Below are 24,252 nucleotides of genomic sequence, written 5' to 3'. Positions count from 1 at the left end.
CTTTACTGGTTTCCATTACTATAGTAGCTGTACTATATTCTCCCAGTTAAGCCAAAGACATACCTTACACAGTTTAGGAAAGTGGTCAACAGCTGAGATATCACCACTCTGCAAGTTCCATTCTGTCCTTCGATTACCCAGAGTTCCTCCCACTAGAGAGAACAGATGATGCCGAGCTCACCTCGGGTATTTATAGGTGTTAAACGAGCACATGCCGTGTCGTTACATCGTCTGCCGGGCCCTTTGTTATTTATATGACTTTTCTTGGGAAGCAGCATCGCCTCCACCACATCATGGAGGATGTCGACTCTCCGGCAAACTATTTCGAGTCTCTGGATCAGGTTACAGTGTTTTACATGAACACGGGAAGTTTTTCCAGGGGTAATGAGAATCTGTGCCAGCCTCAGAAAAGTGCAAAGCGCACTCAGCGGGCCCCAGGGGCAGACAAAACAGCATTAAGTATTAAGGCTGCTTAAATGGAAAGAAATTCACTGTGTCAACCCAATTTCCTCGTGAAGGAGCGAGGAAGCCATAATCGCAAAAATAACATGTTGACAGAAGGTGTGCGCTCGTCTTGCTACCAGTGCTGAGGTAGTAATGACCAAAGCAGCGAGGTGCGCAGAAATTAGACTGGCCCCGGTTTGTGATCCTCTGACTCACAGGAGCAGATTAGTAGTTATGAAATATTCAAGACCACTGCGGGAAGGAATAAACTTCCATCCCAGTTCACCTGACATAGTAGTTTATGATATTCCAGAATAACAACAGAATGTAAAAGATAACCTGTTGAAATGATTAGAAAATTTACTGACAGGTGTTTTAATAAATGATTAATCGTCATTTATTAGGCAAAAATGCTAAATATATTTTTTTCCAAGGTTCTCTGATAGGACGATTTGTAGCTTTTTTCTATTTTATTGACAACTTTGGCATTGGCTAAACAAACCACTTCAAAAATGTCACCTTGAGCTCACAATTATTTGACTAGGGGGTTAATCAATTAAAAATACTGTTATCACAGACTAATCTATAAAGAAAATAACTAGCTGCAGCCTTAAAGCTATTTAGAAGTAGTCTACAACCAGTGTAAATGCTAATATTAGCATGCTAACAAGCTCTCAGTGACAAGACATGCAAGCTGATGTTGAGCATCTATACTGTTCACAATCTATTTTTAGCATGCTAACATATGCAAAGTATTGGAGGAACTGAAATTTGGACCAGATGATGGTGATAGGAGAAAGGTCAGAGGATCACCAAAATGATTACCTTTCACTCTGAGGGGAACATGAATGTCTGTACCAACTTTCATGCATCATCCAATAGAGATATTCCAGTCTGAACTAATGTGATGGACTGACATTGATATCCAGAGAGCCCCAAAAAGCATTCAAGTAATTGAATTTGTGAGCTAAACATGGTGATGTGAAGACTTTAAACGTGTGATCAATGTCAACAAATTTAGAAGAAGAAGAAACCGGGCGAATTCCCGCAAAACACTGAAAGATAAATAGTAAAATTCAAACATGAACATGAACAAAGAACATGAATATCCCCGCTGGTAAACACAGCCGGCTCCCTCATGCGTTAGTCGTAATGTCTTGTAGGATAAATGTGACATGAGTTCTTCCAGGACAACACCTGCATGTGACGTCTCCATGGGCTATTTGTGGTGCAGTCTCTAAACTGCTAAGCTTATGTGCTCTGCAAATCCTGCGGCTTCGGTCCAATCAGTGTCAGAAAGTTGCGTGGGCGAGGTTTTGTGTTTGCATATCTGTGCCTGAACGAGAGACAGAGACAAACTGTCGTCTCTACCGCCAGAACAAATCAGCACCAGTGAGCCCTTAACTCACTGATGTACTTAATTAGGGCCAAACTGCATGCTTAATGATAAACGGCAGGGCACAGTGGAGGGCAGATCATGTTGAAGCGATAGAGTCAGAGACGGATCATGTAAGACACGGCTGCATGCAGATTTGAACAAAGCAGAGGGGTTTAATTATATGAACCTGCGAGCACATCAGATCACTGATAACAGGGTTCAGAGGAGGACAGGCCTTCTCAGAGGAACGATTAACCTTCCTGTCTGACCTAGAAGCAGTCGGTGAATTAAGAGTGGGAGTGGGATGATTCATTTTAGCCTCCTACCTAGTGGGCCCATACAATCCAGAATTATGATTAGGTCAAACATTTTTGGCTACATACTGCATACATCTAATTCTTAGATCTAGACTTACGATGCAGGTGCAGAGCAAAGCATTTCTTTTATCAATATTACAATATCTGACATCACCATCCATGGCTGCATGGATGGTGATGTAAGTGAAATATCTTGACAACTACTGGATGGATTGACAGATATTGCCTTTTCCATGTCCCCAAAGGATACATTGTAAGAATTTGGTGATTCCTCTGACTGTTCATCTCTGGCAATCATCAGTTCAAAGCTGAATTTACAAATACAAGCAAAACTAATGCAACTCTCATCAATATCAGCAGTGCTTTGTGCAACGTACTGTCGGCAAACTAGCTAAACATGCATGCTAACAAGCTAGACTAAGAAGAAGGTAAACTTGGTAACTATAACCTGACTATAATTGTCACTGTGGGCCTGTTAGCTTGCAGATCAGAGCATGTCTGATACATCAGCTGGCTGATATTGGCCTATCACACATATATCATCATTAAAATATATGTTGTCAGATATGCGCCAATATGTGTTGTGTTGCAGTGATATCTACTGAACTGAGCATGCTAATCAGCTAGCCCCAGCACGTCCTGTCTTGTAACACCACCCCAAGCTCCCAGTATGGACCGCTTGCTGCATGGCTAACTGAGCTAACTAGCCAACAACAGCTACAGTGAGCAGCAGTTAGCGATTACTCTGGTGTACGCTGCACCTATTTGTTTGGAGTGACCGTGCTTAGACAGGTGGCCAATTCTCACATAATGCACCTTTAAAGGAGAGCGACTACAAACTGATGAGACCAAGCAACTGGCATCTGGGCTGACGAACCCGAGCTAATTCTGGTCTCAGCCCAAAGAGCAAAATAGGCTAAAGATTAATTTCCTAGTTTTTGTTAGTGAGGATGAATCAGAGGGCTCATCTGCCGGTTTATCCACTCGTAATTCATCCACTTAAGTTCAGTATCACTGCCAAAAAGTAGCAGTCAGTGTACAGAATTATGTAATCACTTGCAGCAGATGCAACGGAGACCCCCCGCTCTCTGCCATGTGCAACACAGCACATTCCTGGATTATTTACTTAGCAGATATTAAAAATATAAGTCACGCAAACTGGGTTAAAACGCCACACAGCGCACACATTTAGTCCAGCTCAGTAGCCGAGGTCTCAGGCCAGACTCCTGCACTCGTGGCAAAGAAATACACACTTTAGCGCTCCGGAGTGTCGACTGGCAGCTGCGGCCGTCCAGAGGAGCCAGCAGGAAAAGGCTGCTCAGCCATCACTCAAAAAAAGAGAAAAAAAGAAAGACATTCTCGATGTTCTGTCACTCCTGTATCACGCCGAATCTGAGCGAGGAGGGCTAAAACATACACATCAGTGGTGTGAAGGCAAACATCATCCTCTCTACTGCCCTCCCCATCACTTCTATTATCCTCAGGGACTGCTTTGAGGGCCGCAGGTGAGGGACCTTCAGTGAGAGGCCTCCAGCAGCAGCACTCGAGGTGTGCTAAGGTTTTTATGAGGTGCAAAGTGAGCTATTATTCCCTCCAACCCCTTCAGCTGCCTTTCCTGAGGGCGAGGAATTCTCTCTAAACCCCAAAGAAAAATACATGTCTATGGATTTTTATGACTTGAAAAGTGTACTTGCAATTGACCTATCCCCTTTTTTGGCTTAGAAAAGCTGAGTTGGAAAGTGTTGCTGCCAAATACTGCACCGTACAGCCGGATCCTATACTGTACATGCAAAGAGATGAACAAAGCACGACGGTCCGTCTCTCCTTTAAAGTGGGAGACAGACCGCAGGAAAGGCTCGTGCCATCTCTGCACTGGTGTCCTTTGCTTGTATTATTCATGTTATACCAACAAATTATTTAGACCTTGCCTCAAGCAAATACCAGCGCTTGGTGAAATTAATGGACGCCATTTTTCCCCACACATCAGGTGTAGTCCACTGCAATCTAACCTACATCCCAGAGATGTGAGATCATCTACTTCCAATAGAGCAGAAGTGCGGTTATTAATCTTTCTAACGACTTCTAATGTGGCATTTGAACTGCACACAATACAGCACAAGTGTGTGGCGTCTCCATTCCTTTGTAGTGGGACTCCATTACATCGTATATGAAAAGCCTCTGTTTGCACTTTATGTCCTTGATATCACTCAAAATGATGGGCAGTTAAAAAGAATGATTCTCCGCCTGTAGCATGGAAAACCACATGGTCAAACATATGGCCAGTAAAAACAAACGGCCTGTGTCACTGAGATACGTTTCTTTTCTAATAACATCACAAGTGGACTGTGGCAAAATGCTTTGGTTTATAGCTGAGGCCCGGCTGAGAACAAAGAGCTGCGGCACCATTTCCACACCCTCATCATGTAGTATTGATCTCCTCTGTGGGTCATGGACCACCTTTTTTTCCCCCCCGTCATCCCTCCCTCCACTCAACTACGCCTCCGGACTGTACTTGTCATCTCATTTCACCGAGCCAGTAGGGGGGCTTTAACAAATCAATTACCAGCCTCTTGCTGGTTAGCTCTAATGGAGGCCGCCACCAGCCCTCGATTCTGGGGGAAACCACAATGTTTCCGTCTGCCAGTGCAGCTTTGTGTTCGACTCGTTCAAAGCCACGAGGCTCAACTAGACCAGCCTGTCCACTGTGTCACTGTAGCGTTTAGCCTCACTTATCTGTGAAGACAACACTTTTATGTGGTCAAGTTACCAATAACACACATGCTCCGGTTCCATTTTCAAAACAAAAGCACCAAAACTTCTTAGGTTAAAAAGGATCAAAGATCATGGGTTCGCTTAAAACAACTGCTTCCTGAAAACAGTCACCACCAGCTGCTTGCTTCACGTGGGTGTCAAACCTTTATCGCCAGGGTAACAGTCCTTTAAATGAACCATCCAAAACCCCCGATCTGCTCCCGATCTCGACTCTCTGGCTTTTTGAATTGCGTTTGTCCGTTGTTCTTGTGATTATCGCCCCCTGCTGGTACTGCACCATCATACTCGCATGCACTTTCGTACCTAGGCGAGCCAAACCGTCACCCTCACACGCTGACCTCTAGTGGATCGGCAGGTCTATTACGCGCTTCGGCATGAGATCGGGCAGAATTATTAGTAATAAAAGACACCAATTGACAAATAAAAATCTAAAATTTGTGGTAAAAATGAAAAGCTTGGTGTCTTTATTTGAGGATGTCCACATTCTGCTACTTTTTACTGCCACTCCACTACATTTTAAAGGGAAATGTTGCAAAAATGGCTCCTAATTACTTTGCAGATTCACATATCTATTTTACTGGCAACTGGACAAAAAAACACACCACCAATTCAGATAATCATAAAAACGCTATTTGGGATTATTATCTCTGTCGTACTAACACTAAAAAACAGCTTTGACTTGATATGAAGCCAGCAGCGGTCTTCAAAGGAAATGTGACCATATTATCCCTTAGTGGAACAAGTGTGGCCAGAGCCAGATATATCTTATTTCTCTGTGCCACAGAACGCCGCTGTTGTCCAAAACCACATCAATGAGCCACACTGTTGCACTGAGTGATGTGTTCCATCATTACAGTGAGCGTAGGCACGGCACTTTAGTTTATTTTCAATCCCACATCATCCTGCTTGTGTTTAAACTCACAGACTAGAGCACCAGAAATGTGTATATATGCGTATTCATGCCCCGCTTAAAGTAGTCCTCCACAAGTGCACTATTTACTCCTCTTTAACAAAATGTTTACTAAGCCCTCCAGTGCCCAGCTGTTTAAGGAAATAACTGAGTGTCTTTTTCAATAAGAGGATATTTGTGATTCTTTTTTATTTTCACGTCTTCAGGAATAACACATGGGCGAAGGCCACAGAAAAGAAGAGTAACCCCGGCACATCTGTTTCAGTCTATTTACAGCTAAAGCAGCAGGATAATCACCTTGGCTACTCAACATCACTCATACTTGCAGTTGCTTCCAATCAGAGAGCATTCAGGGAAATTTAACAGGTATTTTCTGTTCAATCTGAGCCAGGCAAAACCATGCCATGGTTATCTGTAAGACAGAGTGATTTAGCTGTACCAAAACTCTAAACAACACTGAGCTGGTGTTTTATCCTCCTCATAAATCTCACAATTATCTAAGTGGGCCTACTGTATCCTGCAGAAGCTGGTCCCAAACAAACAGCCTTAAATCCTGCTCAAATAAACACAGTCCCAACAGCCATAAACACATCACTAACTGAGCTAATAACCCAAACCGAAGCAGCTGAGAATAAGGCAAGCAAGTGTGTGCTGCCAGGCCCTGTAAGCATATAGAGGAAAATAGTGTTTACTTCCTGCATTTGGCTGAATGATGCTGGAGACATGCCAGGATGTTTGCAAAAGTATTGAGTTTGTACATGATGTTCTTTCCATTGTTGGACTGCCTCATTAACCTGCATCATTTGCAGTTAACACCATAAGGCCTCAGGATTGATTTCATATTTCTGTGCTTTCATCCAACAACACACTGTGTGTTCCTGCTAATAAAGTCTGCTTGACCTCCTAAGTATTTGCTAATGAGGGCATTAGAATAGAGTCCAATACGTATCGCGTGAAAAAATAAAAGTGGAAAATGAGGAAAGCAGCTCAGGTTGATGAAGTCACGTCGTGATAAGCTAAGCCGAGTGTTCCAGTAAGACTTAATGCTGGCTACTGAAGGAAGCTGGCAGGAAGAAAGAGAGTCATAGATCAGCCAAAGGTTGCACCACACACAGCTAGACTTGCATCATGGCCGCTTTGTGGGATCGACAAGGTGAAGGCTCTCAGCTGCACCACATGTTACATTCATAGCCAGACTGAAACCAGCGATCTGACGGATCGTGTTTACTACAGTAAGCGTGCTGAGACTGACAACTCTGGATTCATTATGATACACGATGCACCATCATGATGTATCCGTGTAGAGAGAAGCTGCCTATCATTGTTCTGCATCCTCAACAAGTCACCCACACTACATCATACACAGACCTGTGAACATGTTCAGAGCTGAAGTTCCAGGTAGACATCAGCTCCACCGTACGGATGTTTTTGAATACGCGAGAGACCTCCGCTCAAAGGTTTGAGCTGTCAGAGTGTGTAGCTGTGTTCAGGTGGAATCACTGTGCATACACTCGTAGAGGAGAAACTGGGTTTTATCTGCAGCTGCGGCCAGTAAGAAATGTTCATTCTTTGATCAATTTTTTAAATATGATCAAGATGTTTGACCAGTGTTGATACACTTTGATCTCCGTCTTTTTTTTCTCTTTCTGATCAAGATCAAATGCACCTTTCTTTCAACCCTCTCCCTTTTATCTTTTTATCATCTCTCAGTGTAGTCAAGAATCAACCGGCGATTATTATATTTTACTTTGTAAGAAATTGGACAAAGTTTAGAATTCCAGTCCTTTTCATGCAGAAATCCCCCTGCAAGAAAGGTATGGGTCTAAATTAGGAGATGTTTAACTGCCTCTCGGCCGGCGACTAAAAGTTTTAAACTCTTAATCTGGTTTAGACTGCAGGCGTCTACTGCTGCAGCAGCTGACTCACCCCTGGGAGTCCGCTGACAGTTACACAGAAAGCCTCCTAAGTCGGACAAATCTGCAAATAATTTAAGCTTTTGAGGGAATCCTCTGTTTTATTAATTAATGCATCCCAAATCTAATTTGAGGATAATTTGTTTATGTGAGAAAAGCATCTGTTAAATGGTTTTAGATTAAGAAGACTTTAATGAGATGTGAGGACATTTGCCAGCCAACAAAACAAAATATTTTTGACGAGACGAGAAGAAGTAACTTAGCCGGTACTGTTATTATTATCATTATTATCAGTAGCGGTTCAGATGAAGGAAACACATACAAAAATCTGTTTTTTGATCATTTTGGACAACACAGTAACTATGCTGCACGTGTAAAACCAGGCAACTTAAAGCAGTCAATGGACCTGTGGGCTTCTCTTCCTCACTACTCTTTCTTCACTCTCAGGCCAAGGATCCCCCTGCTCCCAATAATTAAAGATATTTGAACAGAGATGAACTGGTTAGGTTATGAACTGGAAATGCAATACTGCGGGAAAAAAACGACCACTGATGGCTTCCAAGAATAAATAAGCCATATTTCATACAGCTATTTTCTCCATCAATCACATGACAGACATGATGTGAGACAGCAGAGCTGCTCTCTTGAAGAAAACCAGAGGTCTTCTTAATAAATGCCATGAGATCATCCGTAATGATGATTATGTGATTATGGCACGGCTCCGAATGACTCCTCTCCAACCATATCCTCACACAGGCGGTGTATTGTAAAACTATTAGGCCTTGGCAACACGCAGCATGAATGTCAGGACAAAAATCCAAGTAACATATTGAGGAAGCACTTTGCAGCACATCATTTCAAATTTCTACCAAAAATATTCTTATTTCTATTTAAAACATTGATTTTTGGGTTACTGCAACAGGAGGCCTCCTCGCGTTAAGCAGGTTGCTGAGAACAAGCACGGCCTAATCACGGCTCTCAGATGGGAAATCATGATTGCGCGGAGTGAAAGCCAAGTTTGCAATTTAGTGTGAAAACACAAACTACCCATGAAAACAACAGCCAATTACACTGGAAGAAACAGAATGCATAATCACAGCCAAACTGAGAGCGAGGGATAATTTTGTGTGCTAAATAAATAAATACAATAAAGATTAATAAACTAGCCATGGAGGCAACTGTGAAGTGTCTTTAAATAAGTCGAGGGGTACTGGCACCAGAAGTAAAGGATCAGTTTACTGACTAATGCCTCATGTCAAGGAGCTTTCTCCAAGATGCATAGCACCACTTTTCTCTTGCACATTTCCTTTGAATGGAATTGCATTTTTTACCTTTCTGTGCGTGAAACGTTCCCATCAACACTGATTCTGATTTTTAAAGCTTTAAAGGTGCAGTATGTCAGAATTGGCATCTTAATGAATTCATACTCAAAACAAACATGGGGCAGCAATAACTAACTGCTGCCTACTGTAGCTATTGTTAGCTAGTTAGCTCAGTTAGCCATGCAGCTAGCAGTCTGGACTGACTAGCTCGGTGCACCAGGAGGGTGTTAGTCTTTAGCATAAGAGCTTTGGAATGAGATGGGCCGGGGCTAGCTGGTTAGCATGCTAACTTCAGATGTGTCATAATGGCAAAACTGTTTGTTTTGTTTGTTTTTTGACTAAAATTCTTACGTAGTGCACCCTTAATTTCTAAAACCCTCTGCAAAAAATTAACAACATTATCAATCTTTGTCGTTTTGTACGCAGTCCAGAGAGGAAACAGCTCTTTGAGTCGTCCACCAAAATCTCATTTTCTGCTTTCCAAAGAGCCCTAATTTGCTGATGTCGAGTCGTTACCGCAAATTAGAAGCTCATTGTGCAGGAAAACATGCCAGCGTGTGTCCTGCCAACTCATCTGTTCATTGTGACAACCTGTATAAATCATTCATCCGGATGATTTACAGCCGAACGTCTCCAGCAGTAGAGCGTCAGATGGATCATCAGCTCACGTCTGAACTGTACTTGTTGGCCACATGCAACAGATTTCGTGATGTTTTACTTCCACATGCGAGCACATCTCCATAATAAACGTAACCTCTTTTTCGGACGCTACCCTCTCCCACAGAGAATATGCTTTACCTACAAATGGGCGATGCTGTGACGCTGCAGGAAATAGGTGCACGGTATAAGCCATTCATTTTTCATTATGGATTTACACTTCATTAAATGAATGAATGGGACAGCTGCAGAAAGAAATAGATGAAATCCTCATTCACCTAATAAGGGCCAGCCATCTGTGTGCTCACTGGGAAACTATGGTGGATTATTCCATCGCTAAAAATCAATAACCTCTCAATGAGCTGCCAGTGGTTGATGCCATAGCCCCTGATGAGAATGAGAATGCGAGCTGCAGGACGTGCGGTTTTGGGGAGGTGACATAATCATAGACGCCAATCAAGGTCTATTGTCTCCCGGCAACAAGGTCCCGAGGGAGCCGGCACGGCAGGTACCCCGGAGGCCTGCCTGCTTTATTTCAGCTGTCATGTGGGAGAGTCATCAGCTCCATCAATCAAGTGGAGTGATGGGCGCGCTGCATTAGCAAATGTTTCGCTAGTACGAAATGAACAGCAGAGGCGGGTGAGAGCAGCGCACAAGTCATTTCATCTAATGTTTAGTGCTGAAAATGCATTTTTCTTTACACAAGTGAAGGAAATCTGCCAGCAGGGACAGATAATTTCACTTCTTCACAGACAGAAATCGACTTGCCTCACCAAGTTTCCTGATATAAGTGTCAGTCTGCTCAGCGTAATTAGTCTTTTTCTGAGATGATGGTGCTTGTTTCTATTAAAAAAAAAAAAAAGCAATAAGCCTGAGTTTAAGTCTCAAAGACTTGCTAAGGTTTGAGGTTTCTGAGTGACAGCTTGTTTGAAAGGCAGTGCGCCTCATGTGTCTGAAGGTTAGGGTCTTCATCAGGACCTCAGCAGTCACTCACACATATGAAAACAAAGCTTACAAGCCAGCAGGGCCGTGGATGAGTTTCCCTCAAACTGCTTCCTGATTAAAACAGCCGCTGATGTTTCTACCATGTGTTGGAGAGAAATATGTCTACTGTACAGGTTGGACACGTTCGGAGGAGCCACTTGGGGGATCCGGTGTGGTTTCGGGCCCTCTTAACATCTCATCAGGTAAACGTTGTAAGACCCTTAGCAGCTGGAGTTCACAGCCAGGACAACATGTGCTCCAGGCCTTCACTGTCACACTTAAACAATCAGGGATCAGACCTTCCATCTAATGCCATAATGCTCCGTCAATTTCTCTCAGTTGAAAAAAATATTTTTCTTGAGAGCGCATTGAAGAAGTCTCATTATTCTGTCAGAGCGGCTGACAGCGCTTCTCCCCAGATCCTCGAACTCCAGGGGCTGCTAAAGGAAAAACACTTGTGCACACTTTCTCCCAACCCAAACTTCCTCCTCGGATCAAAAATAAACTCAGGCCAATTGTGTGCATCCACCTCCCGCCGAAGAGGAAGACCTCACTTGGCAAAATAGCCAGGGGGTAAAGTCACACATGCCAGAGGTCAAGGATGAGGAGGAACACCGCGGCCGCAGATACTGAGGGTCAGCGCTCAGCCAAAATAAACCACTGAAGTCAAACCCCGCAAACCATCATGATTCCATCAATCTGTCACCGGCGTGATTTTATTCATGATGACAGAGAGCGAGCAGGAATGAGCACGAGAGAGTGTATGAGAGAGTTGGCTCTGTCTGTGAAATACAATACAACACAAGCTGTTCCACATCTGGAGTCATGTCAGACTCGTCTGCCTCACCGAGCCGTGACAAGCTACATTAGAACTTGTCAATTTACACCACATTTGATTGGATCTGGTAATGCGACATACACGTATGCAAACACTAAAAACAAACGGTCCAACACCTTTCTCGACACGACTAATTGAAAATGAAATCATTTATTTAACAACTGTGTGTATTTTACAGGTGTAGCTGGTGAGGAAACAGTAGCAGAAAGCCAGCACCGACAGTAGGAACTTAACCTACATACTGTATATATCTGGTTTCATTCCTTCATAACCCACACGGGCATTTAGTGAAAAGCCCCCTAAGGCTGAGATTACAGCCCTGGATTGGATTCAACTCTTGCCCTCTCTCACTGTAGCTATTTGATGAAAGGCTTGGCAAGGGTCACATCCAAGTGCGGTGGGTATGTTTTTTTCTAAACTTACTTAAATGAAAGTATACGAGGAGCCCGGGCCAGACCGGTCGTCGGGTTGTAAATAACCTGTGGTGTCCCAGAGGGTGGCATACTGCAGGCTGTTGTGCTTTGCACGCATTTTGCAGAGTACTGAAACCACGCACTGGGTTCCCAGGGCTCAACGGTATCAATTAGAGGCAGCTTGTGAAAAGATGTGCTTCCTCCGCTGCTGTGGTCTGACAGAGGTAGGAAGTGAGGGAAGAGAGTGGGAGGAGGCGACTCCGGCAGTGGGGGACCAGAATTCAGTCCTCAATTTGCTCTGTCAGCTTGTTCACAGGTCCACAAGTAAAGAAGGGTGTGTAACAATACTCGAACGGTCCCTCACTATTTCCTTCCTCTCGTCCGAGGTGTACAGTGTGCTCCATCTGTACAGATACCTCAAATGACTTGAGAGAACACACAGCGTCAGATTAAAGGCCACAGAGGGCACATGTTTAGTTGTGTCCCAGTGTTACAAGCCCAAGGGGAGCTGCAGGTTACCCACAGTGGCTAAACTGGCCAGACCGCAGGCCCTTCTGCTCTCAACGTGACTCACTCACCACACTTAGGAAACACCAGATACTGTAATCATATTTGAAAACCACTTTAACCACAATAGTAACACAAGTCAGAGAAATCCCAACACATGTGTCCTTCAAGAACTGAACCTGAGCTTGACAAGACTGAGGATTAATGTCGAATTAATAAAACATTTTATTAAACGTGTTTAATAAAACACATCACAATCACTCGTCTTCACTGATGGGTCTCTGGACAGTGCTAGATTTATTCCCCTGGGATAAACCATTTCATTTGGTTTATCTGCCACTGCTACCGTGTTTTGGTCCCAACAAGTGCTCCAGATGTAACTGACATAAAACATCATTTGAATCTGCCGTCTGGTACGACACATGGAAGCGTCTTCTAATTTTACAACCCTATCAGCAGGAAGAGCATTTGTCTGTGCCTCTCAAATCCGTTACAAACCACTGTGGAAAAATAAATACATTTTATGATGTGACAATGCTATGGTTAGGGTTTGGTTAGGCTTGGGCACAAAAATGACTTGGTTAGGTTGTGGGAAATATCATGGTTTGGATTTAAATGACTACATCGTAAAGGTTAGGGGAGCTACGTCGTCATGGTTACAGTGATAAACATATGTTTAGGGTTAGGGAGGGATCTGAGTTATGCGAAAAGAAAATGTTCAAGTCTGATGTCTTGTTGACCCAAACGATCCACCGTGACCTCCTCCGTATGCAGACTTTGCTTCATAACAACAACTTCCTCCTTTGCCTCCGTCGTAAGTACTACAGGTCGTTTTGGGACACTGTCTTCCTTTGTACGTAGTCTTCACTGGAGAATAAGTGAATGTCGGTGCCGCTGGTGCACCGATTTGATCAATGTGATATGAACATTAACCCACAATTCAGTACAATTAACTGCAAAATGAAAATGAAAGAGAATCAGAAACTAGTATAGTGTTGCTACAGGAGTAACCACATACTGTGCAACACAAGTCAGGACAGGAATGCAGCAAGTCAGGTCATTCTTGAAAGCTTCACAATTGTTTACCTCATTCTCAAACACAGCAAACCTTCCACAGTGAGAGATTGAGCATATTTTACACAGCCCCAACCAGTCTTGATGTCACTGTTTCATTCCTACAATATGGTTTATAATTACACCAGAATATAATTGCTCAAATCATAAATGACTGAAACATGGCAACCATTCTGTCAGCTTTGGCAATCAATAGCTGATGGACGGTTTCCAGCCTGGCAACCAGTTCTAAAACTTGTCAGACCTCATTCCCACAAGAGCACTGACGGACGAACCATCTTTCCAGCGAAACATCCATGCCACAGGTTGAACGGGCATATTCCTAACACAAAGCAGCTTCTGTTAGCTCACTAGCTATGAATCCTCTGCCCTCCTTGCTCCATCTCGCCTCTTGAAAACGCTAACCAGAGCACGTACGACCGTAATGAGTTCACCCAATTGGTTCTGACAGGTTTGGTCCGCAGAGCTGCAGCAGTTTTCTGCTTTGTTCAAACGCTGAACGCTGAGGTCTTGCTTCTTTGTCCTCCATAAACAACAGGCCAACACAACCAGGGCTTAATTCCCCTCTGTTTAGGGGACAAATGGCCTCCTTCACTGGGTCCAGGGAGAACAGAGGGACCACACAGCCCTTTCGTCTTAGAATGGACAAAGGCATTGCCCCCGGACCGGCCAACTTGTGTCATAACCTTATCGAAACGCGCCAGTGGTCCTCGTTGGAGAATAAGGCCACCGAGATGGAGAGGCCCAGTGAAGAGGGGTAGCCTTCTCCTCTTCCTTACTGAAAAGGACAGACTATAGCATCCCTGTTGGGTATGGGGGACAGGGGAGTTTTTGTTTCTAATAGCTTGGGGTTCTCTGCTTACACGTCGTGCCCCCTCTCATCCACAGTCCTGTTAATCCCATTAATATGAAGAGGGCCAAGAGCCTGAGAGTGGCCACGGCTTAAGAGCCATCAGCCAGCATTAGCCCTCGAAATCCAAACCCTTGTCTAGACCCATTAACAACTTAGCCCCGGCAGAGTCAAATCATTTGGGACTCATGTTTAATGATGGGAGCATAACCTATAGCCAGCATTTACTGATCTCTGCTCGCGTTCAAACGTTATTTTCAGGAGCCGCCACGCCAGATGCATCATGACTAATCTGTTTCTGTTGGTCAAACAGCACATTTGATCCATCACTTTGACTCAGTGTATTCCTTGGCAGCTTTAATGCCTTTCCCACTTTATTGAGTAGCTGTGTTGAACGTCTGCCACGCAACACTGACCATGTGATGGATTTGCTTATTGGATGATTCAGTAAGGTTTTACACACCATTCCCATTTAAGGCGATTAATATTGCTGTGTGTGTGTGTGTGTGTGTGTGTGTGTGTGTGTGTGTGTGTCTGTCTGTCTGTCTGTCTAAGTATACTGTATGTGTGTGTGCTGCTATAACCGCATGATGTATTAAGAGAGATTATCTGTTGGCTTTTAATTAAATAGCCAGGCAAGGAGCACTGAGAGTATTCAAAGAGGACTAAGGTTAACGCCTTGTGCGGCGCAGCGAGGACAATCTCTAATGTCTCAATCTACCACCAGGCATCTACATATGGTCCATTTCTCATCCCACTGCATACCAGTTGGGTGATTTAAAAGCATTAGAGCCTGATTAATGCAGCTTTGAAGCAGCCTGCTCTGGCCGGGCTTGAGCACAACGAGGGCTTTCAAGAAACAATGGGCACGGGGACCGCTCATGAGCAGCTTTCGATCCCACAGCAAGACCGGTGACCTAGTGCTGCAGTGTATCACAAACGACAATCAGTTGAAGCGGGCAATCACAGGAGTGATTCAGTGATTCTCTTCACCCTGCCAGACATATTCAGTTACAGCAGATTGCAGTTTGCTCCAGCAATCAAAGGAAGGTGCCTTCAGCTCCACACTGTGATCAAGCTATCACAGGTATTTAAGACTCGTGTGTGTATCGAGTTTCTCTAAGAGTCTAGACGTCATCTGGACACAGAGGTTATGGGTATCTGGTGGCGTTGAAGGAGTGTGTTTCCTGTGTAAAATGTCATTCAGGTTTACTGTGAATGAGTGAATCACTTGCTCTGCTCTACAGCCTCCTGTTTTCACACACTAATCAGTTGCAGCAAAACTGCATCTTCTTTATAATAAATGCAAGGTCTGTGAATAGTTATCTTGTTGTCTGGCTTTTAACCCACCTGATATTTTAGGTAAACACATTACATAACAACATATATTCAACGAGGATCTCTTATTGACACAACAGGGTAAGCTGCCAATTCCAGCACTCCAGGGGACGGCTTATGTTACCCAACAGGCCAAGCAATGACAAACGAGAAAAGAAAGCGGCAAAGAGGCTGCCTCGAAAACAAGAAAGGAGTAGTGCAAGCGTGGTGATGTGCAGAGGAGGGAGGGGATCGCTAACTGCAAAACGGACACGAAGCCAGCTAAAACTATCTAATCCATCTAATGGCAGTCCAAGTGAGGGGACCCAATAACCAAAGTGATGGACTGACCGGCCCCAAATTGCCATCTGTCACGGAGCAATGCTGCTAGTGTGGCTAATAAAGTTGTTGTTGTGGGTTTTATTGTTAATTTAGATGTTTGGCATGTCTATACTGCAATTATTCATCAGCCGACATGCTTGCCTAGCTGAAAGTGCAAAATATTGCAAGCATCCAAAACCAAAAATAATTGTTACATTTCCTCTGTTTCCTCTGGAGAAGAAAATCGTTTCGAACCTTTCAATTGCCAGAGCAGTGACAGAGCTACTGGAAGGAGAAAGTTTGCCGAAAGCCAGCCGGCGTCACACCCACCAACACACAGATCACAGTGGAAGCTGCCTTTCCACTCTGGGCCACACAGGAGTCTAAGGGGGCTAATTTAACTGTTTTGACAGTCACTGAGAAACCTGGTGACCCAGAATGGAAAGGTAAAGGAAGTTCACGGTTAGGCAACAGGAATGCACTGTTCTGCCGCGATGTGTGCGTTTCCACACGTTTTACATGTTAGGAAGCACACCAGTGAAACACTTTCTCAAATTGCCATTGCACATTTTCCAGATATGCAGGTATTTCAGATTTTTCCTCTCTGCTCTCACCGCAGGGAGTGCAGCACAAAGGCCAACATTTTTAAAAAGGTGAAATTCAATAACCAAGATACAGTATAATGAAGTCTCATTCTGGGCCTGTTGACAGTGAGGGAGAAGAAGGAGCATCATATCTAGTCAGCTGTTTCCTATTGACCTAAATATGAACTCACTCTATCCAAGACTCTGACGCTTCAAGTAATTCTGTAGGGTTTTGTGGGTAAGGGAAGCAACTCACAAACATATCAAACCCCCTCATTAATGATATTTTTAGACACAAATGAATTCTGCCAGGCTAGCTTATCTTGCAATTGTGGCAAGGGTGAAACTAATTTCTACCCTCGTCGGCTATCTGTTGGAAAATGAGAGGTTAGGAAAATGGAGATTCAATCTATCTGTGGTTAGACACTGAGCTGATGTTTCCAGGCTGGTGGAGCTCAAGTAAAGCTGGTAACAGTGGAGGCATTTACTAATTAGGGATTTATCCAATTCTGTAAAATAACTCAATGTCGGGAGATTAGTTATTGTTTCTGTGTTGTAAAATGGGAGAGTAATTGGAGTGAAAATTGCCGAGAACTTTTCACATCCAAGTTTGTTTACACGCTTCTGTGCCAGGAATGCGAACAATCTTAAGTTGGCGCAGAGTAATTGCGAACGATCTGTAAACGTTGCTCAGAAATCCCAAACACCGTCTTCCCCTCGTTTGAGACAATCTATCCGAGAAAGTGTGGGGCCAATAGGATTGGGTAGGATGCCTCCCACATATCTTCCTGCTCTCCTGCCAACAGACTGTACTCTCTGGTGGTTTGAGGAAGGAAATGCAGGAACATCAAAGCTTCACCTTCTAAGCAAAAGATACATTGCACATTGAAGTTAGCCACTATCACACTGATCATCAGTCATCTGTACCATCAGTTTGTGTTTCTATTTGACATTTATTTAAACCTGCAATACCTGATTTTATTTGCCACTTGGGTCCAGTGTTCACAAGCTGTTACTAAGTGCTACAGCTAACTTGTTAGCAACAGTTAGCTTGTTGCACATTTAGCATATATGTAACAACGTGAGCATACATTTGGAGTCCTATTTTTTTGGCCACCTAGCAAAGGTAAGTCCAATATTTACTCTTCTTTTAGCTCCGTTTTTGTTCTCCACCAACTCTTGAAGGAACATGTGTGTCTTTAAAAGGTGGAATATGTAAGAATTTTACTTTAAAACATTAAAAAAAAGAAAACTTTTCAACAGAATGTGAAGAAATAACATTTGATGTTATGTCAAAGACGTGTATGTATTGTGTTGCAGAGATATCTATTAAAAAGTAGCATGCTAAACGGCTAGCCCCTCGCCACTTCTGATAGCAAATAACACTAACACTCCCCTGGTGCCCTGAGCTCCCAGATCCAGACAGAGTCAGCTAATACAACTGACTCCATGTTCAGTAGCTTGTTGCTAAGTTGTTTATCTGCTGTTTGTTGATGGAAAAGTAGTGTACAGTGGCTTTTTTAGAGCTATAATTATTATAACTCATCCACTGCTATTTTAAAATTATTGATTATAGCTGCTTTAAAATGACTAGAATATGTGACATGTGCTTTTGTAATGAGGCCATCCTCACTGACTCTATTACGCACTGTCTGTGTCGTTGGGAACTTTGATGTCTCCATCCTGGCAGCTCCGAGCAAACACAACATCCTCCATTTGAATCCACTTCAAACCTTCCCCTTCAAACTGCAGAAGGGAGAAAAACCCTAAACTGCCTACCAAACGGGACCATCTGGAGGCAGTCGTTGGATGATGGGAGCTGGAGGCCTGAAAGGCTTTGGGGGGTTGTGGAAGAGAAGGCAGACAGCGAAAGAGAGAGAAGAGAGGAGAGAGACAGTGGAGCAGCTACGTCTACCAAACCATGTCGTGAGTCCCTCTCTGCAGACAGGACGGTAATTACAGGGCGCAGATGGAGAAAGCCTTACTGGGGAGGAAAGCGGAGATACTCAAACTGCTGGGTTGCCGCCCTCAACATAACCGCAACCAGCCCATCCTACGGCGAAGGCCATGAAGAGGAGGGTTCCAGATCATTGCACTGAGAGATGGTGCCAAGGAAGAGGCAGCCACGGCCACAGATGGAGTCCACAGAGTCCACGTCAGGCCAGGTAGGTCAGCACAGGCCAGACCACACAGAGCCTTCAGTACAGCTGTGCAAAAACTGATTTTATCGAATATTCAAGTCTACTCTTCTGCCTAAGACATAAAAATACACCAAACAGTAAAAATTAAAACGTTAACTGTTGTTTGTTTCCCCGTAACCCGGTTGGTACGACCACTCAACAACATGAGTCACCGCCCAAAAAGCAGTGTGGCTTCTTTGCCGTCATCGACCCGGAGCTCACATCAAACTGCATCAGCGTGAAGTGTTCTGTTCAATCCCGACTTCTCTAATAAAGCTTTCAGGGGGCACGGAGCAGAGCAAGAGCGGGTCGTCTTTACCAACTGTCTGAGCGTTATAAATCATCGGCCATGCCCAGGGAGGCTGCGTCCTTCAGCGTGACCCGCAACCTTCACACATCCTCACACAGTCAAACCTCACGACATCACACCAGGGCGGAGAAATGAGGTGGGTGCAGTTCATCACATCCGTCAAGCTCCAGACAGAGAACGGTAATCCATAATACCAGTGTGTGTGTGTGTGTGTGTGTGTGTGTGTGTGCAGGCTGAAATATGCCATGAAAAGAGCTCAGTGTTTTCAACTGAATGGAGAAAATCTCTGCCTTTCTGACTTCACCCGATATTTTCACCTTGGTTAACCTGTGGCTGAAAAGCTTTTGTAATTCATGAATCAAGCTGATGTGCACTCATGCCTGAACCAGGTTTTGCTGTTATGATACCGCATGTTTGGAGTGTGCAGCCTCACAGCATATTGCGCCAGTATTTCTCCTCTGACATTTATCTGGGCTCTCCCATTCCTTCACTAACCGCGAGGTTACAGAGATATGAACTGCATGACGTATGATCCCCGTTTTCCAGCGCAGGTGTCAAAGCTGTGTACGTGCTCATGATGAGTGTGTCCACGGGAGGGAGAGGAAAAGCTCCCCGAGGGCGATTTGGCACCGCGGAGCAGGCCACTCGTCCAGGCTGTCTTTTCTAATCGAGGGAGGGGCCCGTTGCTGGCTGCAGGGTCCAAAAACTGCTTTGCAAAGCCTGACGGATAACATGTAAACTGTTTAGTGTTTACTTTAACTGTGACCTCCTGGTGGCCTTGGAACGCATAGAGTTTGCTTAAGTTAATGTGTAACCACTGGACTCACCTTCAGCGTTGTATAAAGTACACAAAAGTCATTATTGAGTAGATGGGGCTAAAATAAAAAGTCACCCATAGGAACAGTACTTGAGTAAAAGTATCTGATATCAGATGCACTTGAGTATTAAAAGTAATTTTCCAGAAATAAATGTACTTAGATATCAAAAGTACAAGTAAAAGTAATTTATAAAGTATAAAGTAGCAAATAATATAGTATGTGACTCAAAAACGCAACCCTCCCTTCACCATGAGAAGAACAAATAAAGGGAAAGCAGCCAATCATTATGTATTCCACTGCCATATAGAAGCAGCCAATCGATTGCAGCTCCTCAGGTGTCGTCAACGCCGGCGCTGAAGAAGCCTGAAGCCGTCCCAAACACGCACCACAATTCTGCATCCTAACTTTATACGCTGAGTCGAGCTAATGCATCAGTTTCACAGCCAGGAGCGAACGGGAGGCACAATCTGTCTCCTCACAGAGAGGAATCAATGCTGCTCTGTGACAAACTATCCACATTCAATTCTTCTGCAACTCCTCATCGTCATCCACTCTCATTCAACGGAAGAGCGACAGAGTTTGCTCTCATTTAAAGGAGACATCAGCGACACTTCTTTACTTCTGAGCCCTTACATTGTGCAGCACTGATGTCCTTTGAGTTGCTGAAAAAAATCTGAATGATCCATAAATTACTGTCAAGACTCGCAGCTGAAATAAATCCTTCCTACAGGCTGCAGGGGTAATGGCAGGCTCGCAGTTTGATTTATCGTCATGCACAAGTTCACTATTTTCCACGATGACAGCTTCTTTACACATCAGCTTCTTTTCCTACACAGCATTACCAAGTTAGATCAGCCCGTGTGTCCACGGCTGGGAAATTATACATCTGAGTCGCACCCTCTCTCCCTCTCTATCTCCCTCCCTCCCTCCCTCCCCCAGTGGAGCCCGAGGGGACAGGAGACGGCTGCTAATTACAAGCCCCAACCAAAACACATGGTGTTAAAAACAGATAATGCTGCCTGACAGATTAGCCTGCGATGAAAAACTCATCAGAGGCAGAGCACGTCAGACAACAAAAAAAAAACCTAGAAATATCCCTGGCTGGCACTGAACAACTGTGTCATTCATCTGTTCCCTAAGAAGCCTGCAATAACTTGGCGTGGTAATAAATAACATTATGCTAACATCTCCTCACTGAGTGATCATGGTTTGGATTCCTGTCTTGCATTAAGATTTTGGAGGCTCTCCGGCAGCCACACAGCAGCAGCCGACTCTGCAAAGCGGTAGCCTCTCACCTCTGCGCGGGCGAGGCTGCTCCCTGACAGCTTTATGGATGCTGAACGCCATCGTTCTCGCAAAGGAGTTGCACCTGAACACAACGCAGAGCGCACAGGCACGCTGCAAGAACAGCATCGTACTTTCAGCGAGAAGAGGCCTCAGGGAGTGTGTTACACAGGAAGTGTTCTATACACACAGCAGGGAGCGGAGATGTAAAGGGAAATACAGCACCGGCTGATGTGGAGAGTGTTAATGCGCTGTTTCTACACCGAGATGCTCCCTCTGGGTGGGTTTTAAAGGTGCACTACGTAGTTTTAATCAGAAGAGAAAGAGCTTCATTGACTGATTTCTCTTTCTTCTCTCCTCTGGAACAAACTGAGCTTAAAGGACAACACTTTGTTGATATGTGGCGGACCCTGCCACCTTTCGAGCTTCAAACAGTGTTCTGGGGACCTGATTTTCCCTTGAGAACAGCTTGTTTACTCAGTTATGGAAAACAATGTTTGTATTATAACCTCATTAATGTTGTAAATATTACATGTATTCTCCAAACCTGCACAGTGCACAACACCTGCTGGCACATACAGCAGATTAACACTCGCTCCTAATATTTATATCTCATTATTAATCAACCTTTATTAGTTATGAAATAATGGCAGGAAGAACTAACGATGCCTCTGACCCACATCAAGGCATGGGTGCTGCATTAATGAGCCCGAGGCTCTGACAGCCATTCAGCCATCAAATATCAAAAGGCCAGCTATGAGTAATGCATTACCCCGCTGAACCCGGGCACTGAGCTCCATCTCTCAGACTGATGGTTTCAAGCGGAGGGCAACAACTCGCTGTTCATTTCGAAGCGGATTCATAACAGGAAAGACTTTCAGCAGGCTGCACATTCGCAACAGTTTGGGACCCGTGCTGAGGAGTAGGAAGACATAATTTCTCCTCCAGAGATCAATTATTTCTTCAGTACAACTCAGAGACTTGGAGAAAGTTCAGACTCTGGAGGCTGCAACACTTTGCACCGAGGCTATGTACTTCTGATTGCACTGCTCATCCTGTAAGAAAATGACCACCTGCTGCTGCAGGAACATGACAGGAATATGTGGAAACAGTGTATGATCATGATCCCTGTGAACTCTCCAAAAGCAAGTGTCTGCAGGAGACAGGTATGTAGTGATTTCTAAGTTACTGGCACACCTAATAAGGAAGAATACCAAGAAGAGCATTGCATCACAGTATCAGCTCTAATGATGAAGTGATAATCACCCTCAGGCTGACTGTTTTTATTAATGAAAAGCCCCCAGTGCCAGTGCTGCTGGTGCACTGACACACTGCTCATTCACAGTTATGGCATCACAATGAATGAAAGCCCGTCAGTACTGCTATGCTGTCGTGCAGTGTGGAGGCACCGCGGAGACAGTGGTGTTAGTAACACGGGGCTGGATGTGTCATTCAGTCATTCAGCCAACAAGTACCTGTCATCGTAGCAGAAATCGGCGCCCAGAGTGTTGACATACAGGACCAGAGCCACGGCGCCGCACAGCAATTCTGCAAACATTTCTCTGTCTCGCACACACGCGGGGGGGAAGTGATGAAAAAAAAAATAATAATAAAGAAATAAAATCAAAAACAAAAGAGATGCAAAGCGAGACAGAGAGAAAGCAGCAGCGAGTCCCGGTCTCCCTCTCAGTCCCCGTCTTTGTCAGGATGTCTCCGCGAAAACAAGTCCGTCTCCCCCCCCATCATCCTCGCTGAAGTGCACAAAGTGGATAATCCATCGGTCGCTCCTCTCCTCTCCTCTCTCCTCTCTCTCTAACCCATGTTGAGTGTGAGCTGTTTTATCCTGCTGGGAGTTGGACAGGAAATAAAGGACGAGCAGCGTTCAGTGGATGTGTGACAGCAGCAGCAGCAGCAGCAGCAGCAGCGGCAGCAGCGTACAGCACGCCTTCCCTCCCGACACACAGGAGGAGGATCAGCGCTCTGATGCTCAGCGGCCGCTGCCGGATCAGCGACGTGAGCCACACCGACGTCAAGACAGCCGCAATGGCATGCGATACTTCCGGCAGGACTTTCAGAATAAAGTCACGTTGATAAAGCTCACATTCTAGTGGGCGACAAATGGTGAGATGAGATTTTCATCTGGTTTTATGACGTTAAAATCATCTATCAACCGCGTTAGGTCAGAAAAAAAAAGGAAAAAAGTGTTATTAACCGACATTATTTGCAATGTATGCATGTGAATTTCCTATTACCGCTGCCATTTATACCTTAATACATTATACCGATGCCCAATTTAAAATAGCCGATCAATCACCCAGCTTCATGATTTGATATTTAACATGTAGTGCATATAATAAAAAAAATATTCATATCATAGTCACATTTTCTTCTACAATAAATTAAGATTACCTTAGATCACATGTTCTTTATTGTCCACAAGGGGGATTAATTTTCCCCAGGTCAACAAATAATACAGCATAAATATATAAGATACATATCACTTTTTAAAACATGATTCTGAAAGGTAAATTACCTTTAAAAAAAAATGTGCCTTGTAATGTAGCTATATATTTATGCTTTAATTTTGATATAAACCTGCTTCACTTCCGCTCCTGCTCCTGCTGTCTCTGGGTTATTGACGCAGCCGCGATCCATGTGGTGTGGGAGCTCTCAAGCGCATGCGCGCTGCGCCACCAACGGAGATGGGGATAAATCACAGCACATGATGCTGAGATCAGTTGGTTAAGGGTCACTTGCTACCACTAACAGTAGTCCATAATATGGAGGTGGTCCTCGCTGTGACGTTCAAGGACATCTAGGAGACATTCAGGTGGGTGCTGTGGACTCTGAGCAGACTCCTGAATATCTGATTTATTTTCACTATTATCTCCTTCCTTAGGGATTACACTATAATGAATGGGATATGATTTCAGTCAGTAATGCAGTAATGTCATTCTGATCATCAAACAAATACAGCACATTATGATATAGGCTAATATGTATATCTTTAATAGTGTTTAATTAGATACATAATGATTAAACCCAGAGGCTAGAAAGTA

The 24,252-nt window shown here is 44.2% G+C and overlaps 1 protein-coding gene across 1 annotated transcript in view; it reads right to left on the bottom strand.

Moving 5' to 3' along the window:
* Positions 1-23,083, bottom strand: part of tmtc2b (transmembrane O-mannosyltransferase targeting cadherins 2b) — a 103,538-nt gene extending 80,455 nt beyond the window's left edge. The window contains exon 1 of the mRNA XM_073472648.1: positions 22,669-23,083. Coding sequence (XP_073328749.1) covers positions 22,669-22,751 — 83 coding nt within the window. The 5' untranslated portion in view covers positions 22,752-23,083. The remainder of the gene's footprint in view (positions 1-22,668) is intronic.
* Between the last annotated feature and the right edge of the window lie 1,169 nt (positions 23,084-24,252).

Source organism: Pagrus major, chromosome 8, assembly GCF_040436345.1.
Source record: "Pagrus major chromosome 8, Pma_NU_1.0".
In the NCBI taxonomy this organism is placed as follows: Eukaryota; Metazoa; Chordata; class Actinopteri; order Spariformes; family Sparidae; genus Pagrus; species Pagrus major.
Note: the sequence above shows the minus strand (reverse complement) of the source record. Positions and strands in the feature narration are given on the sequence as shown.